This window comes from Macaca mulatta, chromosome 12 (assembly GCF_049350105.2).
Source record: "Macaca mulatta isolate MMU2019108-1 chromosome 12, T2T-MMU8v2.0, whole genome shotgun sequence".
Taxonomy (NCBI): domain Eukaryota; kingdom Metazoa; phylum Chordata; class Mammalia; order Primates; family Cercopithecidae; genus Macaca; species Macaca mulatta.
Window position 1 is genome coordinate 91,671,345 of NC_133417.1, and position 14,077 is coordinate 91,685,421.

The following is a 14,077-nucleotide window of genomic DNA, read 5'->3' on the forward strand; positions in this document are numbered from 1 at the left end:
AGTGAACAGCCACTGCACACAGTCAGACATACCAACTGTGACAGGGCAGGCAGCTCCAGGTGCTGGCATGGGTGCTGGCTCCCTGCAAGGCTGTGGCTGGACCAGGTGTACCTCAAATGGCTTCCACTACAGGCACCAGGGAACACAGTGGCATCTGGAAGCTTGGAGGCTACAGGAACCACAGAGCCTCAAAGAGGGTGTCTCAGACTTGACTCAGGGAGCTCCTAGGTCTGGGCTTCCTGAAGGACCACAGCTATTCTCTTTCCTTCTTGTTACCTGCAATGTGGTGAGTGGAGGGGCATATGTCAACCCTGTATGTGTTACAGCTCTTTCAGTCCCAACCATTCAGTGGGACCTGAGTTCTTATCCCACATCCAGGAAAAATGAAGTGCACAGACAACTGGAGGGTGAGCAAGGTGAAGAGGTGCTTTATTGAGCAAAAGTACAGCTCTCAGGAGACTGTAGGATGGGTGTTATCAGTGTAGGTATAAATGATACCCTGACGTGGGTAGCTCCTTTCCACAGGCAGGACATCTCGATGAGGACAGCCCTCAGCAGAGAGGAGACCCAGAGTGGGTAGCTCCTATCCAGAGGCAGGTTGTCCCAATGTCTATAACCCTCAGCAGAGAGGAGACCCAGAGCGGGTAGGTAGCTTTTATCCACAGGCAGGTTATCCTGATGAATACAGCTCTCAGTGGAGGGAAGACCTGGAGTGGGTAGCTTCTGTCTTCAGTTAGGTCATCTTAATGATTGTGCAGCCGTCAGTGGAGAGAGGATACCTGGAGTGGGTAGCTCCTATCCATAAGCAGGTCACCCTAACATCTCTGTGGCCCTCAAGTCAGAGGCAATCCAGAGTGAATAGCTCCTATCCGCAGGCACATCATCCTGTCCTCTGCCTGAGTCTGGCTGAGTCCAGGGTTTTTATGGGCTTCAGAGTAGAGGAAGTATATGCTGATTGGTCCATGAGTGGGCCAGGAAATGCACCGTAAGTTCTCATTCTGGTCTGTGGAACTGGCAGCCTGGCCTCCATGCTTCAGACCATCCCTGGCCTGAAGGTGGGGCTTCACCAGGGACCCACCCATTCCTGCCCAGGAACCTGACTCCTGCCACCATCAATCATGTTGTCCATGGTGCGCAGGTTGTTTGTGCTGAGGAGTACCCACAATCCCGCGTGGAGCCACCCTCAGCCTCTGCTGTTTCCCTCCTGTAGCCTTCAGTGCCCAAAGTCTGGAGGAGGCCTAGGTGGCAGGGGGCTGGCCTATCAGTGCTGCCCCAAGTGTGTGCACATTCAGCTGGGTTGCAAAAGTGCCTGTGCTTGGCCACAACTTTGCTTTGCCCCAGAGCTGGCACTGGGAGCAGGGAGAAGCCAGACAGTGGAAGCAGACACTTTCAAGCCTGTGAGGGAAGGGAGCTTCCTGGGACCCTGAGAGCAGAGAGATGCTGGGGTCTGCAGCTGCAGCTGTGCCCAGGAGTGTGGGCTCCTGCCGGTAGGGGCAGGGGTCCCTCTGGCCCTGTGGATTGTGCAGCCCCAGCTGTGCCTCCCCTGCTGCAGCTGGCATCCTCACAGTGGCTGCTCCACATGGGCTGTCACTGCTATCAGTTTGGGGGAAGCAGGGGGCGGGGTGGCAGTGGCTAGGCAGTGGGTACTTTCTGCTGATTGGTTGGGTCAGAGATGAAATCATAGGGAGTCAAAGCTGTCCTCTTGAGCTGAGTTGCTTCTGGATGCTGCCACAGGAGTGGTGGAGCCATCAATTCAGACATTAAAAAACCTGAAAAGATATCTCAAATGGCCAGTCCTTAGGTTCTACAATAGTGATGTTATTTGCAGGAGTAATTGGGGAAGTTGCATACCTTGTGACCTCCAGAAGAATGGCTGGCATTCTACACCTTAGAATTCAGGCTCCTCACATCCTCCTAACCCGATTATCTCACTAACTTTACAAAGGCAGTTACATTTTTGAGTAAGGGCGATTATTATTTAAACTATAAACTAAATATCTCACAGTGCTAGCCCGCCTTAGCCCAGGAATAATTAAGGTAGCTTGAAGGCTACAGGCAAGAGGAAGGGTTTGGTTAGATCAGATCTCCCCAACTGTTATAATTGTCTGTTATAATTTTTATAAAGGTAATCTGAGGCACATATATTTATTCTTTACCTTCATTTTTTGATTTTAAGTTGTTACAAACATATTTGTTTTATAACAAAATACTATTAATGGGCTGAATTTATGATACAATGGAAAAATAGTTTGAGGAACAGCTTAAGACCCAAAGCTTATTTGGTCTTTTATTACTGAATGTTCTTCAATTTATCTCTTAAAAGTAATGATACTAATGACTACTCAAAGTAATTTGACCCCTCACAAGGTTTTCTATTATTATTAATAATGCAAAGCAGATGTGTGGATAAACTTTACTTATCTCTATATCACCTTGGAATCTCTTCCTCATATTTATATTTGAATATATATGAGATTGTTGTTCAGGAAATTGTTTCAGACAGACTAATGGACCTCATTTTAAGGTATGACTTGATATAATCTTCTCTTTGCTATTCTCAATCAATTCTTCCCATCTCCACACTCTAAACTGAGATGATAATTGCTTTTAAGAGAGGAACCAGGCAGATGTAGGGCAATGGTTTACAAGATAAGCTTTGATGAGAGGTGTCCTGAGTTTATGTCCTGTTTCCTCCATTTACTGAGGGTTAGCCATGGTTCATTTTCAAACTTGCAACTCTCAGTTACCAATATGTATAAAATAAAACAACAATATCTCTTCAATGAGTTTTTTTTGAAGAGTAAGTAGAATAATGTACTTAGAAACTAACACAATGCATGGCTCATTACCCCCAGCACATTTTAGTTCTTATTATGGTTAAAATTTTCATAATATATTTCATAAACATATACCGAAATATGTTTATATCTGTGTGTGTGTGTGTGTGTGTGTGTGAGAGAGAGAGAGAGAGAGAGAGAGAGAGAGAGAGAATAGTGTTTGGATAACATTTAACCTTTTAGACTCTGGAAGGGATCAGAGCTTTTTGTTTGTTTGTTTGTTTTTTAGTTTGGTGGATTGAACCTTCCCTAGGACTGGGTGATTATTGCAAAAGTTATATTTGTATTTGAAATGTCGTTTTGATCCAGAAGCAATTTAAGGTCCAGTTTAACAAAGAACGGACAAGGTATAACTATTTTGATAGCAATATTGAGGCTCCGTCAACATTGACTAGAATTTTTTATCTGATGTGCTGTTCTTGATACAAATTTTGAGTAAAAATAGGTTTATGCAAATGCATTGCAGCATAATCAATCTTTGTATTTCTTATCAGTGTACTCTAATGTTTGTGAAGTGCTCTCTAATCGTGGAATAATAATTTTTATTACCAATCACATTAAGTGATACACAAGCTTTGTACTGGACACATTATTTCATTTTATTATCTCAAAGTAGCTATTTTCCTGATTTTACATATGAGCAAGTGGACTTTGGGAGCTAACTTACCCAACGTCACATGTCTAGGGAATGGCAGAGGTGGATAGTGACTGACTCCAGAACCCATTTTACAGGGAAGAGAAAGCATCTTTCACAGAGATGTGATACATGCTTACAAAAGCACTTTCATGGTGGTACAAACTTTCTTGGGCAGACGTTATCAAGATCTGTACTTAAGGAGTAAGACTAGAGGTTTAAGTAAAAAACAGACTTTAGTTTTCATTTTCCTCAAGATATGTTGGTTTCTTTTCTTTCTCTTTTTTTAGGATATGGGGTCATGCTGTGTTGCCCAGGCTGCAGTGCAATGGTGAGATCATGGCTCACTGCCGCCTTGACCTCCTGGCTAAATGATCCTCCCATCTCACCCTCCCAAGTAGCTGGCACATGCCAGTACACCCAGCTAATTTTGATTTTTTTTGTAGAGATAGCATCTCACTATGTTGCCTAGGCTGGTCTCAAACTCGTGGCCTCAAGCAATCCTCCTGCCTCAGCCTCCTAAAATGCGGGGATTACAGGCATGAGCCATCGTGCTCAGCCTTGTTTTATTATATACCTAATGGATAATGCTTTTTGATATTTTGGGGAAGGATTTTTGATATTTTGTATATTTGGCACTGAAAAACATCTTCTGCTTTCCAGACAGCGGAAATAAATAAAAGAGCGAGCCATGCAGTAGTGGCATTTTATTCTGAGAACTTTGACTACATTTGGAATGTGTTAAATCTGTATAACTTGATAGTGTTACAAGATTCCTACGGTGCTGCTTTGACAACCAGAAATCTCTGCAGCTGACTCTGTCTGCATGTTGCTCAGCCCAGCAGGCTGTGCTCGGCTCACGCCTGCTCAGATCCTGCACTGGCTCCACACTCAGCCTGTGGCTGGACTGGGCATGCCACAAGTGGCTTCTGTGTTGGGTGCTGGCATCTAGACTAGGGGAACATGAGATGCCATGAATTCAGAGATGCCAGTGATCATGGGGCCCCAAAGGATGTTACAACTGTGGCTTGAGGGGGTCCCAAGGTCTGAGCTTCCAGAAATGTTGCAGCTCTCCACTTCCATAGCTTGGTGAGCGGGAGCATGTTACAGCTACTTTATTCCCACTATCCACAGCCCATTGGGCAGACGTCAAGGTTACAGCTTGTTTGTTTCTGCTGCCCACAGTCTGGTGAGTTCTGGGTTCTTGTCCCATGCCCAAGAAGAATAAAGTACACAGACACTGGAGAATAAGTAGGGCAGAGAAGAATTGTATTGAGCAACAAAAGGAAAGCTGTCAGTGAAGAGGGGACCCTGAAAGCAGGGTAGCCATCTGTGAGTCTGAGTCTGGAGTTTTTGTGGGCTTAGAATGGGGAAGTACATGCTAGTCCCTGGGTCATCTTGGAAAAAGCACCATTCAGTTGGTGAAAAGCCATCATCCAAAAGGAACCAATCAAGAGAGAGAGGGTAAGACAAAGATAGTAGTTCTCACTCTGGTCGTGGACACTGTCCAGAACTGGCAGTTCAGTTTTCCGGTTTCAGGCTTTCTTTGGCTTGAAGGTTGGCACTGAAAGGGGACCCATTTCTGACTGTCTAGGAATTTGTCTGTCTCTTGTTGCTATTGATAGCATTAGAGTTAGTGAAACACAATAAAAATGTATTTTCCTTAAGAGAGAACCTCAATCTTCCCATTATTAACTGCTGTCCTTTCTTCTCCTTTTTTAATTGATAGGAAAAAAATGGAGTAATATTGTGCCTTAATAACAAATACAGCCATGTATAACTTAACAATGGCAAGACACTATGAGAAATGCATTGTTAGGTGATTTTGTTTTGTGAACATCATAATGTACTTACACAAACCTAGATGGTATAGCCTACTACACACCTAGGTTATATGGTATAGCCTATTGCTCCTAAGCTATAAGCCTGTACAGCATGTTACTCTACTGAATACTGCAGGCAATTATAACACAATGTTAAGTGTCAGTGCATCTAAACTTAGCATAGAAAAGGCACAACAAAAAGACCATACAAAAGATTTTTTAAAAAAATAGTATACTTGTAAAGGGCACTTACCATGATGGAGCTTGCAGGACTGGAAGTTGCTATGAGTGAGTGTGAGTGAATGTGAAGCCCTAGGACATTACCGTATACTACTGTAGACTATGCAAACACTCCACAGTGGTATGCTTAGGCTATATTAAATTTAGAAAAACATATTTTTCTTCAATAAGTTAACCTTAGCTTACTATAACTTCATAAACAAAAAAATTTAAACTTTTTGATTCTTTTGTAATAACACTTAGCTTAAAAGAAGCACATTGTACAGATGTACAAATTTTTTTTCTATCCTTATTTGATAAGATCTTTTTCTATTTTTAAAATTTTTTACTTTTTACTTTTTAAGCTTTTTTTGTTAAAAACTAAGACACAAATATAAACATTAGCCCAGGCTTACACAGGGCAGGATCATCAATATTATTGTTTTCCACCTCCACATCTTGTCCCACTGGAAGGTCTTCAGGGGCAGCAGCATGCATGGAACTGTCATCTCCTAAGATAACGATGCCTTTATTTTTTTGGAATACCTCCTGAGTCTTTTTTACAATTAACTTTTATTTTTGTGTGTAGAAGGACTGCGTTGTAAAATAATGATTAAACAGTAGAGTAAATTCATAAACCAGTAATGTAGTCATCGATTATCAAGTTTTATATGCTGTACCTAATTATATATGCTATACTTTCATACAACTGGCAGCACAGGTTTGTTTACACCAGCATCACCACTAACACGTGAGTAATGCATTGCACTGCAACACTATGATGGCTATGATGTCACTAGGCAATGGGAATTTTTTAGCTCCATCATAATCTTCTTGAAGATTATATATGTGGTCCATCATTGACTGAAATGTTGTTATGGAGCACTTTACTGTATTAAAATTTATTTCATTTTAGGAAGAATAATGAATTATTCATTATTATATGTATTTATGTGTAGTTCCTAAGTTTAACAACAGTTTTGTACTGTTATTTAGATATATTGAATGACACTTAAAGACTGACATATGCATTATAGGATACAACACGCTGCAATTTCTACCTTTTTCTTTCCAGTGTCTGTATTTATGCTGAAAGTTCAGGTGAATGACATCATCAGTCGTCAGTACCTGAGCCAAGCAGTTGTAGAAGTGTTTGTAAACTACACGAAGACAAATTCCACAGTAACAAAAAGCAATGGAGCAGTCCTGATAAAAGTACCCTACAAATTAGGACTTAGTTTAACTATTATTGCTTACAAAGATGGCTACGTGTTGACCCCTCTGCCTTGGAAAACCAGAAGAATGCCAAGTAAGCACTTAAACACTATTTTTGTTTTGTTTTGTTTTTGCTAAATATAAATGAATTTTTTTCTCTGTTTGGGGAATATCTTGTTCTGGTAAGCTGAAAATGAGAAAGCTTAAGTCAGTATAAAGAGGTTAGAAGGGAGTGCCACTTTGAAGAAAACATTGTCTTGGTCTTTTCAGGCTGCTATAATGAAATACTCTAAGCTGGGTAGCTTGTAAAGAAGAGGAATTTATTTCTTGTAGTTCTGGTGTCTGGGAAGTCTAAGATCAAGGTGCCAGCAGATTCTGTGTCTGGTGAGGGCTTTTTTGTTTATAGATGATATCTTCGGTATCCTCACATAGTAGAATGGGCAAACAAGTTCTCTTGGGCCTGTTTTAGTTCAGGGTGTTATGTCCCAACAGGTAAACTATCTGAAACCTCCCTAACATATTATAGATTTAATTCATTTTTTAAAATTGGCAAAAATAATCTTTAAAGAATAAATGTGCAAAGATACATGGGAATCTTGTAAAAATACATCTCCTAGGGGCGATTTGCCATTACAGACAACTAAAATATTATATATCTACAAAATTAACAGTGAGTGATATTGTGCTATAAGTTGTATTATGGTGCAAATTGGACACAGTATTTATAAAAATGTTATCTATAATAAGATGCCATTAGAAATCATTGAGAAAAGGTTGGATAGTCATTAAATGATAGATATATTTTGGTTAACTATTTGGAATAAATTAATTGAATCCATATGTGAAAATATATTGCTTAGATCGATCAAATGTGTAAAATAATTATATTAAATAAGAAAATAAACTATCTGACCTTTCAGTTAGGATGGTCTGTTTAAATTTAAAACCAATAAAAGGTGCCATAAGCTATATATGAACATATTATTTTAATAAACTCCTGTATGTCATAAACATAAAAAGCAACTAAGGTTGGAAATATATTTGGAACAATAAGGCATAATGTCCTTAATATGTAAAGAATTCATACAAATCAATATGAAAATGCCAAGACCCTGACTAAATAAGGTAAATGGACAAAATCATGGCCTATCAATTTTCAAAACAGGAAATACAAATGGTTAGTAAATATGACAACATGCTTTAATAATCTAAGATCAGTACACCAAAGAAATACACACTTCTTAGATTTTTTTTACCTTAAAAAAGTTGTTAAATGATTATCTTTAATATTGTCAAACAAGATAGGATCAGCATTCTCAAACATTCTCGGTAGAAGTACAAACTGGCAAAATTACCTCGGTAAAAATTTTTGAAATGTTTGTGTCAAAGTCTTCAAAATCTTCATAAACTTTGACCCAGTATTCCACTTTATGAATCTGCACAAATAAACGCATGTTAAAATATTAAATACAGTGGACAGACGTTCATGCACCAGGAAGTTGATGCAATATTTTTGTAATAGTGAAATGGAAACATTCTAAATCTATGGGATTAATGCAGTAAATAAGTAAATCTTGATACCTTAATAAATGAAATATGTGTGTTAAAAATGTTACAAAAAGTACGTTTTGAGAGAAATACGTTATTAAATGAAAAAGGCAGGGCAACAGTATTCTGTATACAATATCATAATTCACTATTTTAAAAAATCACAGGAATACCCAACAAAGAGCTATAATAAAATATTATTAATGATTGTTCCTGTGGTGGTATTGCAAAGATCATCACTTTCATCTTATTTTCTGTGTTCCTCAAGTTTTTCACAGTAGGTATTACATCCCGTTTATAATAGGAAACAATTTTCATGGGAAAAGAAATCTGAATGTGTTTGAGGTTCAGATTCTCTTCATGTTTAATAGACGTGTGACTGAGAAAGTATCCAAATATGGGTTAATGTCTTACTTAAAATCACCTTGACGTTCAAACTGTGACCCTCCCACCTCTCCAATTTAATCCATTAATCAGTCTAAATGTTAATATATTCTGAAATTGAAATTACATTTTTATTTGGTAGTTCTCTTTTCCTATGGAAGGAGAAAAGTATATTTCATTTTACCTCCATACATCATTGTATACTTTTTGTATTTTACTTTTCTCCATATTTTCTTTAAATTCTTTGAAATATCTCAAAATAATAAAAGTATTTCCATGCAACTATGTTTTCTCTTAAGAGATTTGAGGATGCCATCCTATTTCTATTTTAAATACACAGCATAGAGGAAAGATATCAAACGAGAACTTGTGCTTTGGGAACTCCTCAAAACTGATTTTTCTTTTGAAGGATTGATAAGTTTGATTTGATCTTGCTTGTAAAATGGTCTTTTGTGCCAGCTTCTTGCTCCAAGCTTGAAATAATATCTTTCAGGTAATCTGCACTTAACTCATCCCAACAGGTAGTTCAGCTGCCTACACTTGTAGGCAGGTTTACCTCCATCCTGCATTACTACTAAAGGTTGACTTTGAATCATTTTGTGCGTTAAATTGTTTCCTTCTCTGCCAGCTCAGGATCGTTTTGGCAAACCACACCGTGTGCAGAAGAGCACTGTGCTCTTATGTGAGAAGGTAAAAATGAAAAGTGGATATAGTTTTAGTCTAGAGAAGCTTGAATCATGGAGCCAAAAAAATTTTTTTTAATATTAATAACAAGTAACAATTAGAGAAAATATATCGGGGGGTTATTCAAGCATTTAACTTGATCATTTATATCTGGGGTTACAGAACATCATTCATCACCTTTGTATAGACTACTACTATCACATGGAACAGATTAGTAAAATAAATAGTGTTAACCAATGTTTTCTTCTTACTTTATTGTGACCTTTTTCCTCCATCATATTTTATATTCATTCTTCCTTTGTTTTGAATTGCTCTTCCCATCAAGCAGTTGTTCCCCGCGACACACACACTTTTTGAGACTTGCTGTTATGAAACTATATTTGTCCTAGTTTTTTCCCCCTCACGTTAAGTACAATATTCTAACTGTGCTATATTTCACAGTATATTCATCAGTTACACTTTCACTGTTCCCGCAAAGTCAAGCAAATATATGGCTATTTGAAGACACTGTTTTAATTACTGGAAAATTAGCTGGTAAGTACCATACTTCTAAGTAAACACTTAAAGTTATTGTTGTATAGCTGCACTTCTTCACCAAGAATCAGTGTGAATTATAACTTGAGAAAATCTAAATTGTTCAGTATGATTAGTACTGACTATAAGTTGATCTGAATTGATACTTATTTTACTGTCAAATGAATGGTGTGGCTTTTTTGTGTAACAGGAATCATTTTTTCCGTTACTATTTTAGCCCCTCAAATAGGCACATTGTAGAGAACTTCTGTTCTTCTTTCCAAGTCACATTTCTTACTGGGGCTTCCATGGTGGGAGAAATTGAGGAAAGGGCAGGACATATTGCTCAGGCCTTTGGGGCTAATTTGCAGATTGCCTCCTTCCTGCCTCCCGCATTAAATTTGTCGCTTTCGTGGGAGGTGCCTAAGACTTGGTAGTAAAGTATCTGCTCTGTAGATGTGATTTGGCTCACTTGTGTATCCCAAGGGGAAGAATGCAGAAATCATATTTTGGGTACTGATTCAAACTGTGTCCTCCAATTCTGCTTTACTAGCCATGAAGATGATCATTTCATCCTAACTTCCCGCAACCCGTAGAAACCTTAGAATTCTGTGACTCTTTGATTGCATATTTTAGGAAACCTCTATAAATGACAACAATTTACCTGTTTATTTTGTATTGGTAAATTTATGTTTAGGTCTAAAGTGTAATAGGAATGACTGATAAAGTGAGAAAGCCCTCAAGGTAGAGTCCAGTAAGAGCGTCATGGTAAAAAGAACTCTCTGTGAAAGTTCTTTTCGTATTTAGATGCTGTCTTATCTCTTCCTAAAGTATGAAACCAGAAAATTTATTATTTGGGAAGAAAATAAACTAGGGCTTGCTGAATCTTGAAGCAATTTACTGAGTGAGGCTGTAGAATCTCTTACTTATGAAATACCAAGACATTTGCCAGATTTTTTTTTTCCTTTGGGATGGAGTTTCGCTTGAGTTGCCCAGGCTTGAGTACAATGACGTGATCTCGGCTCACCATAACCTCTGCCTCCCGGGTTCAAGTGATTCTCTTGCCTCAGCTTCCCAAGTAGCTGGTATTACAGGCATGTGCTACCACACCCAGCTAATTTTGTATTTTTAGTAGAGACGGGGTTTCTCCATGTTGGTCAGGATGGTCTTGAACTCCTGTCCTCTGGTAAACCACTCGACTCAGCCTCCCAAAATGCTAGGATTACAGTCATGAGCCACTGTGCCTGGCCAGCTTTTGTTTGTTTGTTTGTTTTTGAGACAGCTGGCTCTGTCACCCAGGCTGGAGTATAGTGGTGCAATCTTGACTTGCTGCAACCTCCACCTCCTGGACTCAAGTGATCCTTCCACCTCAGCCTCCCAAGTAGCTGACACCACAGGCATGTACCACCACGCCTAGCTAATTTTTATGTTTTTCATAGAGATGGGGTTTCACCATGTTGGCCAGGCTGGTCTCAAACTCCTGACCTCAAGTGATCTGCCCATCTTAGCCTCCCAAAGTGCTGGGAGCTGCCATGCCTGGCCTTGCCAGAATTTTGAGCTAGTGACTTTTGCTGTGTATGGCAGAATGGTAGATGTGGAGCCTTGTGTGAAAGAATGGAAAGTAAATAAGAACCACAAGTATACAGAGAGGCTATGTTTAATGCTGTTGGGGCGTTAATGAAATTAGCTTCTTCACAGTTCCTCTTCAGTGTTTGCTTTGATGCATCTCTACCCCTTACTGGCATCTTCAAACCCCATTAAAAATCATAGTTTCTGCTGGAATGCATGAAATGGATCTGTGTGACCATGTCCCGTACCAATCCTTTGCCACTGTGCCAAGCAATGGTAAGCACTCATTTGTCTGGAAAGTACTGGCCATGCCTTGGCAGGTTTCTGTGAGAACACTGTGAGTCCTCTTGAATTCTCAAATCCCTTCCTTTTACTGTCTCATTTTCCTAAAAGGTGACCCATTCATAAGGCCAGGCAGGAAAGTATGAATGTTTCATAATGATGTTAAATCTTTCTGTGAAAAATACATATCCTTACTGCTAAACTTCCATAAAATGTTTCATTAGGTTTGTACAGTGGAAATTAAGCCTGTGTGTTTATGTATTTATGGCCAAAGGAGAAATTAGAACATTTAGGAATGTAAAAACCTGACAGAAGCTCAGCTAGACATTTTGCTTAGTGTGCATGTATTCAGTTGTTAAGAAATGTGGTCTTCAAAATAATTAAGCCACATATTAAAAGAGCAAGTCGTAGGTAGTACCTGTGAGTGATCAGACGGCTTTAGATTGTATCCTCAACAACCAAACAAAAGCATATAATTATGTTACTTTTCTTAACTATTTTCCAGGTATTACTTTTTCTAGCTTCACACACACAAAAACTACAAACTGAGAAGTCTTACATTGTTTCATTTATCATTTATTGTCATGCAGCTCTTTAAAAACTGATGTCTTTTCTATTCTAATAATTTAATTGATTACTTCTGTCTTCATCGGTGACCTTACTAAAGTTCAAAGCAAAAGCTGATGTTTCTGATAATTTTCAGGTGTAAGAGTTGATCTTTGAATTATTAAATTCAAAATCTGTTGATTACAGAAATATCAATATTGTCACTGAATTCTCGATAAATAATGTTAGAAGATACTGAGATATTTATACTTAGGAAAAATTCAGTTACTGAGATATTTATAAATTGAGTACCTGGAATTTGAAAGACTTTTAATGCGTGGTTAGTTAACTGATAGAGAAGCTTACCGACTTAAGTATGTGGCTGAATATCATCAGAGACACTTTTCTGTTGCAAGTTACTGAAAACCCAGTTTAATCTAGCTTAAGCCCAAAAGAAGCATTTATTTATTTCTCTTATAGATGGTAACTGTAGGAATAGGACAAACTTTAGACATGGCTCGATCAGGACTTCAGTAGAAATAACTGAAAACTGGTTCTCAGTTTCTCAACTCTCCACTCTTTGAATGCTGCCTCGATTTTTAAACAAGCTTTCATTTTTTATTGCAAGATGGCTGTTACAACTCCTGGATGTATACCTGCTCACATAAAATACAGTCCAAGCAAAACACACATTACATCTCATTAACTGTGCTTGGGACAGGGCCCATCATTGAACAAATCACTGTGGCCAAGAGAATGAGATGCTTTTAATTGGTTTCAGCCCATTCTGGCATGCACCATCAACTCCACTACTGTTACAGAAATGAGACCCCAAATGAAACACATGGGCTAAAAATGGTCAGTGTGGGGTTCCCCAGAGTGGAAAGAAAAGGGTGAGGAAATTCTGGGCAGCAGAATCAATCAGTTACAAAGGTGCGTTGTGTCATCTAAAGAAAGGAAAATTTCTTAGTTCTGCATTTAAAATAATTACATGAGAAGATGCTAATGATATTTAGCAATAATTATAATTGCTTCTTTTAAAGTAAAACATCCTGACCAATGCTGCTATGGTCAACATGCCTTTATCTCTTTGTTAATAAGGTTTCCTTTATTCCAGATGCCAAATCTCAACCAAGTGTTCAGTTTTCAAAAGCCTTAATTAAACTTCCTGACAACCATCATATAAGCAACGTTACCGGCTATCTTACAGTTCTACAACAGTTTTTGAAAGTGGACAATTTTCTGCATACAACTGGAATTACTCTCAATAAACCAGGTATTATCTTTTTGCATAATATAGTTAGAAACATTAGTACACAAATCTTTCATCAAATATTTAGCTATTTAGATAGCTATTAAATATTCAATATTTAAGCTATGGATAATACACATCACTTGAGACATAAATCTAGTTATTAAAATGTATATAATAATTCCCTTTATCCAATTAAATATATATTATTCAATGAAAGAAAAACTCTGCATACATTATTTCAAATGCATGGAAATTTTGATTTCTTCTAAATTTATTAAATTTTATTTGAGCCAAAGCAGGTAAGGTACAGAAAATAGTTATGATTATTGTATAGCTTTGAAAATTTAATACATTTAAAAATTAAAATTCAGTTTGTATTTTTTTCATAATTCTACCTATTCATTTTTAACCAACTGATGAGAAGTGTCAATAATTGAGATATAAAAAAGTTTATAGATTGGAGTAAGCTATTGTAAATATTTGCTATTCTCTGTATAAAATATAAATACTGAAAATATATGTATTTCAGAGTCAACAGCACTCATTTCTATAAGGCTGTCATAATATA

General features: G+C 38.0%; 1 protein-coding gene across 1 annotated transcript in view; it reads left to right on the forward strand.

The window, feature by feature from the left end:
• FAM171B (family with sequence similarity 171 member B) overlaps window positions 1–14,077 on the forward strand; it is a 71,960-nt gene that overhangs the window by 39,975 nt on the left and 17,908 nt on the right. Inside the window, exons 2-4 of the mRNA XM_015110508.3 lie at window positions 6,589–6,822; window positions 9,786–9,878; window positions 13,372–13,530. Coding sequence (XP_014965994.3) covers window positions 6,589–6,822; window positions 9,786–9,878; window positions 13,372–13,530 — 486 coding nt within the window. The remainder of the gene's footprint in view (window positions 1–6,588; window positions 6,823–9,785; window positions 9,879–13,371; window positions 13,531–14,077) is intronic.